The sequence below is a fragment of the Osmerus eperlanus genome, chromosome 20 (genome assembly GCF_963692335.1).
Source record: "Osmerus eperlanus chromosome 20, fOsmEpe2.1, whole genome shotgun sequence".
Classification (NCBI taxonomy): domain Eukaryota; kingdom Metazoa; phylum Chordata; class Actinopteri; order Osmeriformes; family Osmeridae; genus Osmerus; species Osmerus eperlanus.
The window spans coordinates 2235406-2254381 of record NC_085037.1 but is presented as its reverse complement, the minus strand read 5'-3'; the positions used below and the strand labels follow the sequence as shown (position 1 = coordinate 2254381).

At 47.2% G+C, this 18976-nt stretch overlaps 1 protein-coding gene across 2 annotated transcripts; it reads left to right on the top strand.

The window, feature by feature from the left end:
- Nucleotides 1-409: 409 nt before the first annotated feature.
- ints3 (integrator complex subunit 3) lies at nucleotides 410-16638 on the top strand. 2 transcript variants are annotated; one of them, XM_062487326.1, is made up of 29 exons: nucleotides 410-748; nucleotides 1429-1512; nucleotides 2044-2127; nucleotides 2696-2809; nucleotides 3343-3427; nucleotides 3987-4053; nucleotides 4270-4411; nucleotides 5156-5285; nucleotides 5373-5470; nucleotides 5612-5803; nucleotides 6773-6860; nucleotides 7076-7155; nucleotides 7361-7452; nucleotides 7886-7992; nucleotides 8205-8324; nucleotides 8827-8956; nucleotides 9056-9110; nucleotides 9446-9549; nucleotides 9723-9887; nucleotides 10017-10170; nucleotides 10645-10713; nucleotides 10808-10877; nucleotides 11111-11224; nucleotides 11508-11556; nucleotides 13462-13629; nucleotides 14063-14163; nucleotides 15085-15157; nucleotides 15303-15459; nucleotides 15668-16638. In XM_062487326.1, exons 1-29 carry the CDS (start codon nucleotides 665-667, stop codon nucleotides 15743-15745), a joined length of 3054 nt encoding a protein of 1017 aa, XP_062343310.1. In that variant the 5' UTR covers nucleotides 410-664; the 3' UTR covers nucleotides 15746-16638. The 2 variants fall into 2 exon arrangements, with proteins under 2 accessions (XP_062343310.1, XP_062343309.1); XM_062487325.1 differs by having other exon boundaries at nucleotides 411-748; nucleotides 10802-10877.
- Nucleotides 16639-18976: the final 2338 nt, after the last annotated feature.

Genomic DNA, 18976 nt, shown 5'->3' with positions numbered 1-18976 from the left:
GATACAGTCACACACAAATACAGTATATATAGATATAAAATATAGTCATGGGCATAGACAGACATTTACTGACTACGGAGAGAGAGAAGAAGAGAGAGACGTTTACAGTGTTGTTACAACTTTTTCTATATTTTACGTTTTCCAGCATGATGGGAGAAGGATAAGATGTTATTGCATCTAAAATCAATACACTACAATATCGTAATCTACATTTCCTTGCATAACCTACGCGGCAGATTCCTGAAAGTGTCTCGCTCTTCTTCGCAGGCTCTCATTGGCGGATCTTCTTTTTTCTACCATTAGTGGAAAAGTACTCACCGCGCGTCACTCAAACTTATCGGGTAAATAATTGGTCAAAAAGCCTTCGGTGAACCCGCCCTTCTCCTTTCTTTCGGAGCGAATACTTCCGCTAGGCCACCATGCCCTCCGGAAGTTAGTTTGTTTTATTCGGACACTGGCGAAAGCACCAGAGAGAGTGAACGGTGGTCGAACCAAGTAAAAAATAATACACAGTGCCTGACGAAGAGCGTGCAGGGAGAGTCTGAAGCACTGAGAGGTGTATGAGGCACGCTATTAATACGAAAAAATCTTTTTGAATATACTCCGAACCCCCGAGTCTAAGCCCTCAAGTCCTCTGGGGCGAGACGAAGCGAGGCGGGAGGTGATGGAGACTTCACCGGCGAAGGGGAAACCGCAGGGTCGGCTGCTGGTGTCCACGACTCTCGATGCGAAAGATGAACTGGAGGAGGTAGGGCAAGACGACAGTCAAGAGTGCAGCTAGCTTGCTGGCTTAATCACCCTTTCTCAGTTTCCTGAATACGAGATCATATCAACGAATACAAAGACACGGAACCATTTTATAGAAGGAAGGTTGCATGTTGAAAGCTAGCTAGCTAACGTGCATTGGCCAGGTTTCTGGTCGTAGATATGTAATGCATTTATTAGCCTGGTTCTTGTACGTTTATACGGCACGTTAGCTTTTATTTACGTGGTTGAACACTGACGGTATTTCACCAGAACTTCACGTAGCATAGCATGCTATCCGGGTCGCAAGTAAACATATGGACGAGACACGAACCAACGCACATGCGCAATGATCCTCGTTCCCATGTCAATACAGATAATTATCATTCTATCTTGTGACACAGACTCGTTCATAGAGCCGTTTCCTCACAATCTTCCACTCCTCTTCGTGAAGAGTTGTGGCTCTGCACTGTTTTGTTCCACCCTGTCTTTTCTCTTGATAGTTCTTGTCTGTCACATGTCACTTTTCTATGTCACAGATTTGCATATTCATATCTACTGCGTGAATACATGGCTATGATTGATTGGTCTGTGTCTGTTCAGTGATGTTGAGTGTGTAATTTTTGTGTGTGTGTGTTAGTGTATGAATGACACATCCTTACATTCTCCTCTTTGTCTGCCCAGCGTTTGGAGAGGTGTGTGGGGATCGTCACCGCGTTAACCGTTGGCCTTTCAGAACGAGAGGCCAATGACGCCATCACCGCCAATGTGAGTCCCCGTGATGATGTCACCTGCAGTGGCTTTAGCTGTCAGGAAGTAGACAGGAAGTAGAGTTTGTTGTCTCCGTAGTTGATGTTGGTTTGGATGGAGGCTGAATGACTTTATCCACTGCCTACATCTGGAAAGTTGTAAAAAATGGTCTCGTTCTATTCCTTCCATCTTCGACCTCTTCTTCTCGCTCGTCTTCCTTCTATTTCCGCCTCCTAATCCTTCCTCTCTCCTCCGACTCCCCCTCTCCTCCCACTTCCTCCTCCCTCCTCTCCTTCTCCTCCCTTCTCTACTCTTACATCTCCTCTCGCCTGCTCCTCCTCCCTTTTCCTCTTCTCCCTATCCTCTTGCTCCGTCCTCCTTCTTCCTTCTATCCTCCATTCCTTTCGTCTTTTTCCGTCTCCTCCTACCTCTCTCCTCCTCCCTGTCCTCCTCCTACCTCTCTCCTCCTCCCTGTCCTCCTCCTACCTCTCTCCTCTTCCCTGTCTCCTCGTACCTCTCTCCTCCTCCTGTCCTCCCTGTCTCCTGCAGGTGTGTAAGGGTCCCCAGCAGCATGAGGAGGTGTGTCTGGGTCTCTTCGCTCTGCTGCTCACAGAGCCGTCCCAGGCCCAGAGGGTAGGAGCCTGTCCTCAGTACCATCTACAGCATTATCATCACTCTCACTACCATCACTCTCCCTACCATCTACAGAATTATCGTCACTCTCACTAACATCACTCACTACCATCTACAGCATTATCATCCCTCTCACTACCATCTACAGCATTGTCATCAGTCATTATCATCACTCACTACCATCTACAACATTATTATCAATCTCACTACCATCTACAGCATTATTATCACTCTCACTATAATCTTCTCAATATTGTTATTCTCATTATCATCTACTCAGTATCATTACTCTTATCATCACTCTCATTATTATCTTTTTCATTATCATAACTGTCATTGAAATCACTTATCATCACTCTCATTATCATCACTCATTATGATCACTCTCATGATAGTGATCTCATTGCCTTGTCTGTCTGTCCAGTGTTACTGAGGCCTTGTCTGTCTGTCCAGTGTTACTGAGGCCTTGTCTGTCTGTCCAGTGTTACTGAGGCCTGTCTGTCTATCCAGTGTTACTGAGGCCTGTCTGTCTGTCCAGTGTTACAGACCTGTCTGTCTGTCCGTCCAGTGTTACAGAGACCTGACGCTGGTCAACAGAGATGGGATGAGCGTGATCCTGGTGAAAATCAACCAGATTCTCATGGAGAAGTTCCTCAAGCTGCAGGACGTCTGCCGCACTCAGGTGATACACCAAGCCCATCGTTAGCATAGACGCTAATGTTCGATAAATACTCAGGACCAAGTTATCTTAGACGCTCATGTTGCAACACGTAGTTAATACACCTATCCCACCATCAGCTTACATTTACATTTATTCATTTAGCAGACGCTTTTATCCAAAGTGACTTCCAAGAGAGAGCTTTACAAAGTGCATAGGTCACTGATCATAACAACAAGATAGCCACAAAACATTGCGAGTAGCCAAAACATGAAGCACACATTGTGAACAACCAAAGTAAGTGCCAAAGGGAAGAACCATAAGAGCATGTAGTTAAACAAGTTACAATTAAACAACATGAACTGCTATAAGTGCAAGTGTACCTGTGGAAAAAACAAGCAACAATAATAAAAACAATATATCACAGCGAGTACAATTTTTTTTAAATCAGTTACCACTAACCACAAGAGCAACAAGTCTCTGCTAGCATCTAACAAGCATTAGATGCTAATGTTGTGTAATTGACATGTTCTCTCTCCCTCCCTTCCCTACTCTAGTTGGTGTGGCTGGTGCGGGAGCTGGTGAAAACAGGTGTGATCGGAGCAGACGGAGTGCTCATGACGCTGATGAAGCAAATAGCAGGTCAGCCAGTCAACCAATCAGTGAACCAGACAGTCAGTCACTCAGCTTGCCAGGGAACCAGTTGGTCAGTCAGTTGGTCAGTCATCCAGCCAACAACAATCATTCAGTAAGCTAGTGACCCAGTCAACTAGCCAGTCAGTTAGTGAGTGAGTCAGTCAGTCAGTCAACCTGACTGTTGGCTAGGCATCCAGTCTCCAAGATAGACAACTGGTCAGCCACTAAGCTAGTGAGCCAGTCATGAAGTCAGTCAGTTGATCAACCAGCCAGTCTGCCAATCAGAACTAGGCTTCTGCTGTATCTAATAAATTAATCTCCAATAATGTGATCATCAATCACCTTATCCGTGTGTGTGTGTGTGTGTGTGTGTGTGTGTGTGTGTGTGTGTGTGTGTGTGTGTGTGTGTGTGTGTGTGTGTGTGTGTGTGTGTGTGTGTGTGTGTGTGTGTGTGTGTGTGTGTGTGTGTGTGTGTGTGTGTGTGTGTGTGTGTGTGTGTGTGTGTGTGTGTGTGTGTGTGTGTGTGTGTGTGTGTGTGTGTGTGTGTGTGTGTGTGTGTGTGTAGGTGGAGACATCACTCCCAAGAACATTTGGCTAGCTGAAAATGTTCTGGAAATCCTGGTGGATCAAAAGTGAGTCTACTGTTCTATTACCTGTGTCTGGTGGAGGGTGAGCATAGTTAATATGTGCTTTTGAATGTTACGTTTGAATGTTACTTTCCTTTTCTTAACTCTGCCACTTTTCCTTCCGTCTGCACTGCCTCCCTCCCTCCTCTTTTACCACCCACCCACCCCTCTCTCTGTCTCCCTTTCCCTCCTTCCTGTACAACTTCCCATCCCGACCCTCAGGGAGTGGGTGTTGAAGAGCGGGATGCTGATAGCCATGTCCGTCTACACGTACCTGCGCCTCATCGTCGACCACGGAACCCCCGGCCTGCTCACCCTGAGACAGAAGGAGGTGGACTACTGCATCAGCATGCTGAGAGACAAGGTGGGGAGAGGAGAAGAGGGGGAGGGAGGGGGGATGTGGACTACTGCATCAGCATGCTGAGAGACAAGGTGGGGAGAGGAGAAGAGGGGGAGGGAGGGGGGATGTGGACTACTGCATCAGCATGCTGAGAGACAAGGTGGGGAGAGGAGAAGAGGGGGAGGGAGGGGGGATGTGGACTACTGCATCAGCATGCTGAGAGACAAGGTGGGGAGAGGAGAAGAGGGGGAGGGAGGGGGGATGTGGACTACTGCATCAGCATGCTGAGAGACAAGGTGGGGAGAGGAGAAGAGGGGGAGGGAGGGGGGATGTGGACTACTGCATTAGCATGCCGAGAGAAAGGGGGGGAGGGAGGGAGGGAGGGAGGAGGGGAGGAGGGGATGTGGACTACTGCATCAGCATGCTGAGAGAAAGGGGGGGAGAGGGGGAGGGAGGGAGGGAGGGGGAGGAGGGGATGTGGACTACTGCATCAGCATGCTGAGAGACAAGGTGGGGAGAGGGGGAGGGAGGGAGGGAGGGGGAGGAGGGGATGTAGACTACTGCATCAGCATGCTGAGAGACAAGGTGGGGAGAGGGGGAGGGAGGGAGGGAGGGGGGGGAGGGGATGTGGACTACACTCTGTTACTGAATTAATTATTTGTTATTAAAAGGAAGCATCCTCTACTCTTCCTCTTCCTCTCCCCTTCAATGCCCCCCCTCCCTCCTTCTTCCTCCATCTCCTCACCTCTCCCCCCCCTCTCCCTCTAGTTCATGGAATGTGTAATCATCGGCAGAGACTTGGTGAGGCTGTTGCAGATCGTTGCTAGGATACCAGAGATGGACCTGCTGTGGAGAGATCTGCTCCACACCCCCCAGAACCTCAGCCCCCAGTACACTGGTACTGTGTGTGTGTGTGTGTGCGTGTGTGTAAAGACACTGACAGAGACCGACAGACCCTGTTGTAACACTCCTCTCTCTCCTCCAGGTCTTCTTCAGTTGCTAACAGCCAGGACTTCTAGAAAGTTCCTTGCGTGTCGTCTGACTCCAGACATGGAGACCAAGCTGCTCTTCATGACCTCCAGGGTACACGCACACACCCTCACACAGACACCCTCACACAGACATACACTCACATTAATTTACTCACTTCCTCACACTCTCACACACAATTACAACACTCATACTTTCCCTCACTTTTTTTTACTTTATTCACATACCCCCCAGGTGAGGTTTGGCCAGCAGAAACGCTATCAGGATTGGTTCCAGAGACAGTACTTATCCACGGCCGAGAGCCAATCACTGCGTTGCGATCTCATTCGCTACATCTGCGGCGTGGTCCATCCGTCCAATGAGGTGTTGAGCTCTGACATCCTGCCACGCTGGGCTATCATTGGCTGGTTGCTCACAACCTGCACGGTAAGGGGCGGGGCTTGTGGCCTATGTTGTTGTCGTCAACCTCGTGCGTACAACTTATCCTGTACACTTAGTGTCCCAATACCCATACTACCATACTATTTAGTATGCCAGAACAATATTTTGAATGTCCCAAGTAGTGCTGTCAGTTAAACGCGTTATTAACGGCGTTAACGCAAACCCATTTTAAGAAGTACTTTTTTTTTATCGCGAGATTAACATTCTTTTTGGCCTGGCAAACTATGTAGTTTTTTTCACATGCTGTTGCAACAACTACTGATGTTAGAAAAACTACAACACCACACCGGATCTAGCTACACCGGAAACAAAACAACAGGCACGCCGCACACACTTGTTTGGGCTTGCGAGTCGGCTAAAGAGTAGTAGGCTAACGTTACGTTTTGAGTGTGTGGCGAGCGTGAGACGCCGAAATGGATGCCAATAAGATTCTGAATGGAAAGTTTACTTTTAAAAAGTGGCCAAATGGTTCCATTGACAAGACCAAAGTAATCAATTAGAATAGATAAAAATGTGCGATTAATTGCGAGTTAACTATGACATTAATATAAATATTTTAATCGTTTGACAGCACTAGTCCCAAGACATAGTGTCATCATCATCATGTATGGCTGGTTACCACAATGCCGAAAATACCAGTATGCCCTACAACAGACACTACAACAGACACTACAAGACATATAACACACAGAGCGGAGCTCTGGTTGCCCTACAACAGTATGCCCATCTCTGGTCAGCTTTGTGCTACAAACTGTGAAAGGGGCAATCAAATTCAAGGCACAATGCTCATGATGAAGTAGTGTGTCCCAATTGCTTGCATGCTGCCTGCAACAGTAGGTACTTTGTAAGGGCAGCTGCAGAACGTGCTAAAAGAATAAGGATGCGATTTCAGAAGCAGGGCAGGTCTAACCACATTCTCTCTCCCTCCCCCTCCCTCCCTCTCCTCCTATCCAGTCTAATGTTGCTGCCTCTAATGCTAAGCTGGCTCTGTTCTATGACTGGCTCTTCTTCAGCCCAGAGAAAGACAGCATAATGAACATAGGTGAGACTACAGTGTCACGACCATAACACCAACGTCACTACAATATCACTGGAACATCACTACCACGGCTACAACATCACTACAATATGACAAGAACAACTCAATGTCCTCACAAAAAAATCACTGTAGTACAACAATGATATAACATAAATACACAATATTACTGGAAATGACTATTATTATAACTAGTATGCATAACCCCTCCCTCCCTCCAGAGCCTGCTATCTTGGTAATGCACCACTCTATGAAGCCTCATCCAGCCATCACTGCTACTCTGCTGGACTTTATGTGTCGGGTAAGACGCACACACACGCATACACACTCAATTAATTTGCCTTCAAAGATTTTACTCTCCTCTCTCTCTCTACCCCTTTCCTCCTCCCTCTCTTTCTCTCTATCTCCCGCTCTCCCCTACTCTTTCTCACTCTCTCTCTGTACTCCCTCCTTCTCTGTCCTGCCTCATCTCTCCATTTGTCGTCGTCCCCTCTCTCTCTCCCCAGATCATCCCTCACTTCTTCCCTCCTCTGGAGGTGCAGGTGCGACAGGGAGTCTTCAACTCGCTCAACTTCATCATGGAGAAGAGAGTGTTGGCGTAAGTTACACACACACACACCCTGGCACGTCCTCAGGGAAATACAAGGCTTTTTATTGTTGTTGCAGTTGTTCTTTAATCATTTATTACCTGTCCTCTTTTCCTCTCCTCCTCTCCTCTACATTCTCCTCTACCTTCTCCTCTACTCTCCTCCTCCCCTACTCTACCTCCTCCTCAACTCTACCTCCTCCTCTCCTCTACCTCCTCCTCTACTCTACCCTCTCCTCTACTCTCTCCTCCTCCTCTACTCTCTCCTCCTCCTCCTCTCCTCTACCTTCTCCTCTACTCTCTCCTCTACTCTCTCCTTCTCCTCTACTCTCCTCCTCTACTCTCTCCTCCTCTCCTCTACCTTCTTCTCTCCTCTACCTTCTTCTCTCCTCTACCCTCTCCTTCTCTCCTCTCTCCTCCTCTACTCTCTCCTCCTCTCCTCCAGTCATCTAGCTCCTCTGTTTGATAATCCTAAACTGGACCGGGAGCTTCGCTCCATGCTGAGAGAACGCTTCCCTGAGTTCTGCAGCTCACCCTCGCCCCCGACAGAAGGTACACAAACATATACACACGCATATATACACACGCATATACACACATTCACACACACATGTACACACACAACCACATATACACACAGACCCAGCAGAGACACATTCGTACACAGTCTCAATGAACAATTCAAAAACATGCACACACACATCTGCAGATTGAGACTGTAGCAGGTCACATAATGAGCGCAATGTGCCTTTTATCCTCGGCAGTTAAAATGGAGGAGTCAGTTTCCCTGGAGATGGACAACCACGTGCTCGACAAGGAGGACGGTTGCTATGACAACACGGAGGCGGCCTTTAGTGACGATGAGGAAGAAATCAGCAACAAAGGTACTACTTTACCCACAACCCCCATTTTCAGTTAAAGCTGCAATAGGTGACATCATGAGAAACAGCACCCCCCAGTTCTTGTCTGAACTTCCGTGCTTTCCTCCTGCTCAAGTTTGATTGACAGTGGTTTCACAAAATAAATCAAGGAAGGAAGGCCTGCCTCGCTGAAGGCGATTAGCTGGAACAGAATTGCTGGAACATTATTGGCTGGAAAGTAGCGGGCCACTCTGAAATTGACATTCCACTGGCACTGAGCTGTCTGGGTTGCTAAACAACTCTCAGAGGGCCTCATTAGCTTACACAACATGTTTATAGGAGACTAAATGTTTTTTGACAGAAATAATTTGACAACTTTTCTTTAAAGGAAGCACTTTAGGAACTAAATGGTCATGAATGTTCTGCAATAGTTTGATAGAATGTTGTAAATAGACCAATTCTTTAGACTTCATAACGAATATTGTGTTGATTGGCTGAACTATTTCTCTGACCTTTGACCCTGCAGGTAAAAAGCGAGAGTTCAGGTTCCATCCTATCAAAGAGGCCATAATAGAGGAGCCTGTTGACATCACGCCTTATTTGGACCAATTGGACGACACAATGAAGGAGAAGGTGTTGCAGCTGCAGAAAGGAAGGTCAGTGGACATGCATATTTATTCCTATACACTCACACACACACACACACACAGACACTCACACAGTCCAGATGAATGATGGTGATCCTCTCCCCCCAGTGACACTGAGACTCAGTGTGAGGTGATGCAGGAGATCGTGGACCTGATCCTGGAGGTGAGAGATGTTACTACTCACTATGTTCATACTCACAGCCATCACTCACATTCAGTCATCAAGTCTTAAATAGTATGATCGTTGATACACCAGTAAGGACGATGATTCATATTCATGTAACATGTAATCTAATATGAACAGGATGATTCTGATGGTGTTAGTTGCTTCTTCATCCTATATTTCTGTGTCTTTCCATCTCTCCCACTATCTCACCCTTACTCTTCTATCCCCTCTGTCTTTCTCCCATCCCTCTCTCTCCCTCTCGCCCCTCTCTCTCTCACCTGTTCGTCCCTCCCTCTCTATCTCCCCCCCCCCCCCCCCCCCCCCCCCCCCAGGAGGACTTTGACTCAGAGCAGATGTCCACACTGGCCTCCTGTCTGGCTGATCTCTTCAAGAGTCACTTCAGGGGGGACGTTCTGCCTGACGAGATCACTGAGGAGTATGTGTGTGTGTGTGTGTGGGGGGGGGGGGTTGTGTGCATGGGGGTTTGGGTGTGTCTCTGTGTGTGGGGGGGTGGGGGGGTGTGAGTGTGTGTGTGTGAGCTGAATATGGAGAAGGTGTCGACATCCTTAAAGTAACTGACTAAACTTTTGTGTGTGTGTGTGTGTGCAGGTCCCTGGATGAGTCTGTGTGTAAGCCCGTGTGTCTGGTGTTCAGGAACCTGTGTCAGATGCAGGAGGAGAACACGCGCTTCTCTGTGCTGCTGGACATGCTGTCGGAGCTGTACCAGAAACAGCCCAAGATAGGCTATCACCTGCTCTACTACCTCAAGGCCAGGTACACACACGCACACATTCATGCTCAACATTACTCTAGCAATAATTCTCCACCATTACTGTAATACTGCAACATTACATCTACAATACTCCAGCTGTAACCCCTCTCTTCCCCCCCCCCCCCCCTCAGTAAAGCGGCTCTGGGGAAGATGAGTCTGTATGAGTCGTTTGCCCAGGCCACAGCTCTTGGAGACCTGCACACCTGCCTGATGATGGACATGAAGGCCTGTCAGGAGGACGACGTCAGGCTGCTCTGCTACCTCACCCCCTCCATCTACTCTGAGGTACACGCACAAACACACACACACCCTCCATCTACTCTGAGGTACACACACACACATACACCCTCCATCTACTCTGAGGTACACACACACACACACACCCTCCATCTACTCTGAGGTACACACACACACCCCCTCCATGTACTCTGAGGTACACACACACACACCCTCCATCTACGCTGAGGTACACGCACACACCCCCTCCATCTACTCTGAGGTACACACACACCCCCTCCATCTACTCTGACGTACACACACACACACCTCCATCTACTCTGAAGTACACCCACACACACCTCCATCTACTCTGAGGTACACACACACACACACCCTCCATCTACTCTGAGGTACACACACACACACACACCCTCCATCTACTCTGAGGTACACACACACACACACACACACACACTCTCCATCTACTCTGAGGTACCCACACACACACTCCATGTGATGTTGCTCTTGTTGTGTTTCCAGTTCCCAGATGAGACACTGCGCAGTGGAGAGTTGCTGAACATGATCGTAGCTGTCATTGACTCCACACAGGTACCACGCACACACACACACACACACATACACACACTGCGACTGTCATGTTGTTGTTGTTGTTGACAGCGTGTTGTTGTTGTCCCAGCTGCAGGAGCTGATGTGTCACGTGATGATGGGGAACCTGGTCATGTTCCGCAAGGACTCTGTCCTCAACATCCTGAGTTAGTAACACTTGCACACTCAATATGCACACTTGTACACACACACTTAGACAATTACACACACACACACTTACACTCATACTTATACACTCATAAGACACATACACACACACAAGCTCACACACGTGTTCACATTCTCACACACACATGAACACACTCACAATATCTCCCACAGGTAGGCTGTATGATAAGGACGTATGATCCTGTGTAACGCTGTGTGTGTGTGTCTACAGTTCAGTCTCTCGACTGGGAGACGTTTGAACAGTACAGCACCTGGCAGCTGTTCCTGGCTCACAGCATCCCTCTAGAGACCATCATCCCCATCCTGCAGCACCTCAAATACAAAGGTACGCACACACGCACATGCTGATACAAACACACACACACACACACACACACAGGAAATTATCCACCATATGATCTGTTGGAGGAACCTGTGTGAGAAATGGAAGGATTTACCGCGTGTCTGTTTGTCTGTAGAACCAGTAGTAATAGAATCCTCAGTCGTCCTAGATGGAGCCTGACTGGTAATGATTTCTGTTTTGCCGTAAAGTGAATTCATCCTTCCTCTTCTCTCCCTTTCTCCCCCCCTCCACTCTCTCTCCCCCCCCTCTCTCTCTCTCTATCCAGAACACCCGGAGGCTCTGTCCTGTCTGCTGCTACAACTGAGGAGGGAGAGGTACAGTTAGGTCCATAAATATTTGGACATTGACACAATTTTCATCATTTTGGCTCTGTATACCACCACAATGGATTTGAAATGAAACAATCAAGATGTGCTTTAAGTGCAGACTTTCAGCTTTAATTTCAGGGTATTTACATCCAAATCAGGTGAACGGTGTAGGAATTACAACACATTTTATATGTGCCCCCCCCCTTTTTAAGGGACCAAAAATAATTGGACAAACTAACATAATCATAAATCTAATTGTCACTTTTAATACTTGGTTGCAAATCCTTTGCAGTCAATGACAGCCTGAAGTCTGGAACCCATAGACATCACCAGACGCTGGGTTTCGTCCCTGGTGATGCTCTGCCAGGCCTCTACTGCAACTGTCTTCAGTTCCTGCTTGTTCTTGGGGCATTTTCCCTTCAGTTTTGTCTTTAGCAAGTGAAATGCATGCTCAATTGGATTTAGGTCAGGTGATTGACTTGGCCATTGCAGAACATTCCACTTCTTTGCCTTAAAAAACTCTTTGGTTGCTTTTGCAGTATGCTTCGGGTCATTGTCCATCTGCACTGTGAAGCGCCGTCCTATGAGTTCTGAAGCATTTGGCTGAATCTGAGCAGATAATATTGCCAGAAACACTTCAGAATTCATCCTACTGCTTTTGTCAGCAGTCACATCATCGATAAATACAAGGGAACCAGTTCCATTGGCAGCCATACATGCCCACGCCATAACACTACCTCCACCATGCTTCACTGATGAGGTGGTATGCTTTGGATCATGAGCAGTTCCTTCCCTTCTTCATACTCTTCTCTTCCCATCATTCTGGTACAAGTTGATCTTGGTCTCATCTGTCCATAGGATGTTGTTCCAGAACTGTACAGGCTCTTTTAGATGTTTTTTGGCAAACTCTAATCTGGTCTTCCTGTTGAGACTCACCAATGGTTTACATCTTGTGGTGAACCCTCTGTATTTACTCTGGTGAAGTCTTCTCTTAATTTTTTACTTTGACACAGATACGCCTACCTCCTGGAGAGTGTTCTTGATCTGGCCAACTGTTGTGAAGGGGTTTTTCTTCACCAGGGAAAGAATTCTTCTGTCATCCACCACAGTTGTTTTCCGTGGTCTTCCGGGTCTTTTGGTGTTGCTGAGCTCACCAGTGCGTTCTTTCTTTTTAAGAATGTACCAAACCGTTGATTTGGCCACACCTAATGTTTTTGCTATCTCTCTGATAGGTTTGTTTTGATTTTTCAGCCTAACGATGGCTTGCTTCACTGATGGTGACAGCTCTTTGGACTTCATATTGAGAGTTGACAGCAACAGATTCCAAACACAAATACCATACTTGAAATGAACTCTAGACCTTTTATCTGCTCCTTGTCAATGAAATAACGAACTCCCATGAGGGAATAACATACACCTGGCCATGGAACAGCTGAGCAGCCAATTGTCCAATTACTTTTGGTCCCTTAAAAGGGGGGGGGGGGCACATATAAAATGTATTGTAATTCCTACACTGTTCACCTGATTTGGATGTAAATACCCTGAAATTAAAGCTGAAAGTCTGCACTTAAAGCACATCTTGATTGTTTCATTTCAAATCCATTGTGGTGGTATACAGAGCCAAAATGATGAAAATTGTGTCAATGTCCAAATATTTATGGACCTAACTGTAGGTGGACGACATCACATCATCACACGATGACATCATGACCGGATGGAGCCCAGCCAGTCCATTCTCCACCATCTGTTTGCACTCTCTGATCTTCCCCTCTTCTCTCCTACTCCATCTGTTCACTGTCTCCTCTCCTACCCTCCTCTCTCTCCTTCACTCCCTCCTTCTCCTCCCCTCTCCTCTCTGCTCCTCCCCTACTTTTCTCTTCTCTCTCTCCTCTCCTTCTTTCCTCCCCCCAGACCCAGTGAGGAGATGGTGAAGATGGTCCTGAGCAGGCCATGCCACCCGGAGGACCAGTTCACCACCAGCATCCTGCGCCACTGGGCGGCCAAGCACGACGACGTGCTGGGGGAGCACATCAAGGCCCTGCTCATCAAGAACAACAACCTGCCCCGCAAACGCCAGAGGTAGGAACACGCCCTGCCCTGCTAACACCACACCCTGCCCTGCTAACACCACACCCTGCCCTGCTAACACCACACCCTGCCCTGCTAACGCCACACCCTGCCCTGCTAACACCACACCCTGCCCTGCTAACACCACACCCTGCCCTGCTAACACCACACCCTGCCCTGCTAACACCACACCCTGCCCTGCTAACACCACACCCTGCCCTGCTAACACCACACCCTGCCCTGCTAACACCACACCCTGCCCTGCTAACACCACGCCCTGCCCTGCTAACACCATGCCCACTAGCCATGTTTCAGAGTTTGGGGGGGTCGGAGGAAGGAGCTAGTGAAAGAATGGCTGTATGCTTATTAGGTTGTTTGTCGATTAATTTATTCATTCTGTATTCTTTTATTCTTGCTCTCCTCCCACCCCCTCCCCTCTCTCCAGTCTGCGCAGCTCCAGCAGCAAGCTGGCCCAGCTCACCCTGGAGCAGATCCTGGAACACATGGACAACCTGAGACTCAACCTGAGCAACACCAAGAACAGCTGTGAGACACAAACACTCTCACTGCTCTCACTAACACATGCTCTCTCACACACACACACACGCTCTCTCACACAAATACACTCGCACACTCTCTCACTAACACATGCTCTCTCACACACACACTAACATGCTCACACACATTCTCTCTCACTAAAGGCCTTTATATGCTACTCCGTTTACGGATGGGCGGACGGATACGGACGGATACGATGGAATCTTTTTCGTTTATGGTTCTCCGTAGGCTGTGGGTGCTGAAAACAATTCACCGCCAGAAGAGTAGGTGGCACTGCGATGCTAGCTAGGTTATCGAAAAGTCGGAGCAAATTTACAAATTAGCCGTTTCATCAATAAAATAAGCACATTTTCAGCAACTACACTGCCCATTTCTCGTCACATTTAATTCAGATGTTGATTTACATGTACTGTTTAGCTGAAATATGAATTGTAAAAACGTACAGCAATGGCGGTCAAAGGATTCTGTTCGTCTTGTTGGTCACTGCAACCCCGCCCCTGACGCAAGCAGTTCTTAATACGGACCAATCACAGCCAAGGGGGTTCCGTAACTATCCGAAATTAGGACGGATAGTTAGGAAATTGAGGAGGTGCACGTCGAGCTCTCAGAGGGCTCTCGGAGAGGGCGTTCCACGTAGACGAAGGCATTCCCATGTGTCCGTTTTTTAGAAAACGGAGTACAAATCGGCTTAAACACATGCTCTCTCACACACACACTCTCTCTCACTAACACATGCTCTCACACACACTCTGACCAACACAATCTCTCTCTAACACACATTCATACCCACACTATAACAAACAAACACAAGTACACATGCAGACAGCACTCGCTCATTAACACACACATTCACACATCAAAAGACTGTATGGATTCTAACTTCCTGTGTGTGTGTGTGTGTGTTTCAAGTTTTCACCCAGACCCCCATCCTCCAAGCTCTGCAGCATGTACAGGCCAGCTGTGACGAGACACACAAGATGAGGTGAGACATGCATACACACACACACCCCATCCATTATTGAGCACACACACATCACACCCTGACACATTTGCTACATGCACACACATACAGCCTATCACATACATCGTTGCAATTAGTGTATCACTTCCATCTCCCCGCCTACCAGATTCAGCGACCTGTTCTCATTGGCTGAGGAGTACGAGGAGGCGTCGTCCAAACCTCAGAAATCGCGTCGCAAGGCGCCTGCCACGTCGCCACGGTCACGCAAGGGGGCGGCCCCGCCCGCCAGCAACGAGGAGGAGAGCGCCTCCAGCACTGCCTCCGTACGTCACTTCCTGTTTACATCAAATTATTTTCCTGTTCCTTTCCTGATTGATGCATTGATCTTGACAAATGTATGGATCAATTCATGGATTTATTGATCAATATAAATATTGTTTGAGGTATTGACAGACTGATGCATGGTTTCATGTAATTGATTGATGTGTTGATTTATCTATTATTGATTGTTGAATTGTGTTTGTTCTTCAGGAAGAGGAAGACTCCAAGCCCAAACCTCCAAAGAGGAAGAGGAAAGGCTCGTCAGCCGTGGGCTCCGACAGCGACTGAGTGACACCCCAACCCACCAACCACCACCCAGCTGCCATAGCGACCACTTTGAGAGACAGGACCATCAGCCAATCAGCTTCTCCAAACCACTGAGGAACCCCCGCCCCGCCAGAGTCGCCCTGGCTTATGGAGGGAAGGGCGGTAGTCCTCCACATGGACTCTCAACGCCATTGGCTGGAGCCATGGAGACACTCCACCCTCCCGCCCTGTTCTCACTGCTTATTGGCTGCTTTGCCTGTTGGTGTGACTTTATTGGTCGGGAGAGATGTCAGTGGTGGCACTGACAAACTGAACTGTTATCCTTGAGGAAGACCGGACTCCTCTAGACGTAGAATACGGGGGAAGATGTTGTCGCCCTCTCACGCCCTCTAGTGGCCTGCTCATCACACTGCACTTAGAGGAGACGGCGAGAAGTTTCACCATTCATGACCCAACAACCAACCAGCATCAAGACCTTGTCCCCCCACCACCCAGCCTAGTAGATTTTAACAGAAGAACAAACAACACTATTCCTGTTTATTTTCAAAGGTGTAAAATATATTTCTGGAGTTACTAAGGAGATGAAGAGGATTCCTCCAATGCCCCGTGCCCAGCCCGCCCCCACCCAACTCCACAACTACCAATGATTGGTTGATAAGCTTAACTTTCCCGCCCCACCTCCCCCTTCCCGTTCTCTGATTGGCCAGACGTGAGACTGTAGACTCTCTTTGGATAATTTTAACCCCCCCCCCTTCGTGTGGTTGGAGTGTACAGAGGTGCAGGAATAAAGACTGTTGGACTCGAGGATTAGTTGCTGAACTTTTTAATGGAAATTTCTTTCTACTGACCTATTTTCATAAAAAAGATCATAACTATGTGAAATTATGATATTAATAAAAAAGGGCTTAAAAAGACACCTTTGTTGAGACGTTTTTGGAGAATTATAAGCAGACGGGAGTGGAATTTCTATGTCCAATGTCCAGGTTTGTTCAAGTGGCACTCCTTTCCTGAGATATATTGTGTGTGTATATTTGAGCACGAGGTGTCACTGTCCTGGCTGTGTGGCAGGTTCTGAATGGAGGGTCATTACTAATGACTCATTAGCCAGATGAGCTACACCTGGTGTGCTATGCTATAACCCCCTCCTGCCTTCCACAGTCTGGGGCTCTGGGGAAGATCCTGACCAGCAGCGGTTCGGTTCTTTGGTGTGTCACTCTTGAACATTGTCACACACATTACTGATGTACTGGTGGTTACACATTTTATCAATTGACTTAGAGCACACACACATCACACCCTGACACACTTGCTATCAGTTGAGCTATTTTGAGCTATTAAATTAGTTTTTCTTAGCAGCCTGCTCCTGTTGTCTTCATAGCTTGTCACAGTCTTTGAGCCAGGCGGTGACAATATGTACAGTAATAACTCCAACCCTAACTAACCTGATTCAATACACTTATAAGCTAAATAATAGCATTGAGTGTGCTCGATTAGCATTGGAGTAAAAACCTACAGGAATTTTTAAATTATTTAAATGTTGTATCTGAATGGATTTTTAACCCCTAATCCAAAACGTAGATATTGTTGTTTTAGATCTCGAGTGCTTGTATTTGCCATCCATTTGATAGCTGGTAGGATAAGTGATTTAAGGGGAGGATAGGAGGAGGGGAGGGAATCGAACGAGGAGGAGGGGACAAGGAGGGGAGGTAAGACATTAGAGGACAGAGTACACAGTACAGGTGATCCCTGTCCCACCTCAACACCCCAACCCAAACGCTCCTTGCTTTGAACTCTGACGTCACACTCTTGGACTTGAACATGAACACTGAACATATTTGTGTCACAAATGGTATACTTATAAAAAGTCAAGTGTTGGGACCACGAAAGTTGTTTATTAAAGAAATAAAGGTGCAATTATGTACTGATCTGTGAGACAATATTTTTTCAAGGTCAAGTCTGTAATTTCCAGTTTATTTGTCATATATACAAATACTTTCTTTTTTTTATATTTGGACTGTTGCGTCCCTTCCTCTTGCTTTAAGGGCTTTAAGACAGCGCAGATATGGTTTCATCACAGTGGAACAGAGCGTTGATTATTTCTGTTTTCAAATCTGTTTCGATAAAATCTTAAGGCACCTGTGGACACTAAAAACTGGCATGCCTAGGAAGATTCCTGAAGAAACAACAGATCATTCATTTCACAACCTAGGTCTATATGTCACCATCTAGCGAACAAACAGGAACAGAAAGGTAGAGGAGTCTGATACACGGGCCAGTGTGGACACTGCTCAGTATACGGACACTGTTGAATCTGTCATTTAAAAATGAACTGGGGCTGCCCTGTCAGCCTGGTCTATTGTGACGCAGTCTAAAGATTCGCTGATGTCATGTATGACAAACATAATACAACATACCCAATGTTATCTTCATTCTGTTCATTTTCAAACGGAAACAAGCGAGCCAATGTCACGATGGGGCAGTTAGCTGTTTTACTTTTCATTTTCATTTGTGCACACTCCGTGTTCGCTTTTTCTCCCACCTCCGGAGCCGGCTCTTCTCAAAAGAGAAGATGATGTCCGCAGGAACTGGTCACCTGTCCAGAAGGTCTTGTGATTAAATGGACAGAATGCCTTTGCCATGTTCCAAGACGAAAGACGAAGCTTTCCTCAACCCGTGGCAGAAGATTAAAACGGTGTGTTCCTTGGGATAAATAACCACTGCCCTCCTCTCCCCCTGCCCCAACTCTCCCCTTCTCTTCTCCCCCTTCTTACACCCTCCTCTCCCCCCCCACCTTCCCTCCCTCCACACCCCTATTCAACCTCTTCTCCCTACCACTGAGCTCTACCCATCCTCTCAGTATGCTAACATGTAGTTACACTGCACCCTACTCAGGTTCCAACTCTGGGGGTTCTGCCAAACTCAGGATCATGCTCTATACTACACAGGAGTCTCCAGAGAGAGGCACGAGTGGCCGACACTAGATGAGGTAACAAGGGTCGAGCACCAGCAAGCATTGAGCATTTCTCTCTGAAATAAGTAGTAGCCAGTAATAAACCATGCTTTCATAGCCAAATTAATGAATTAATCACTTTTTTTTAAATGTAAAAATAGCTCTTAGGAAAGTTCCTCTGCCCCTATTTCATATCTGAAGTGCAGTGAAGTCAGTGCCTGTCATCGTTTTTCCTGTCTTAGCTTGGTTTCAGGTCATATGTTAGGATCAATATATTATATTACATAAATTATGGTATATTC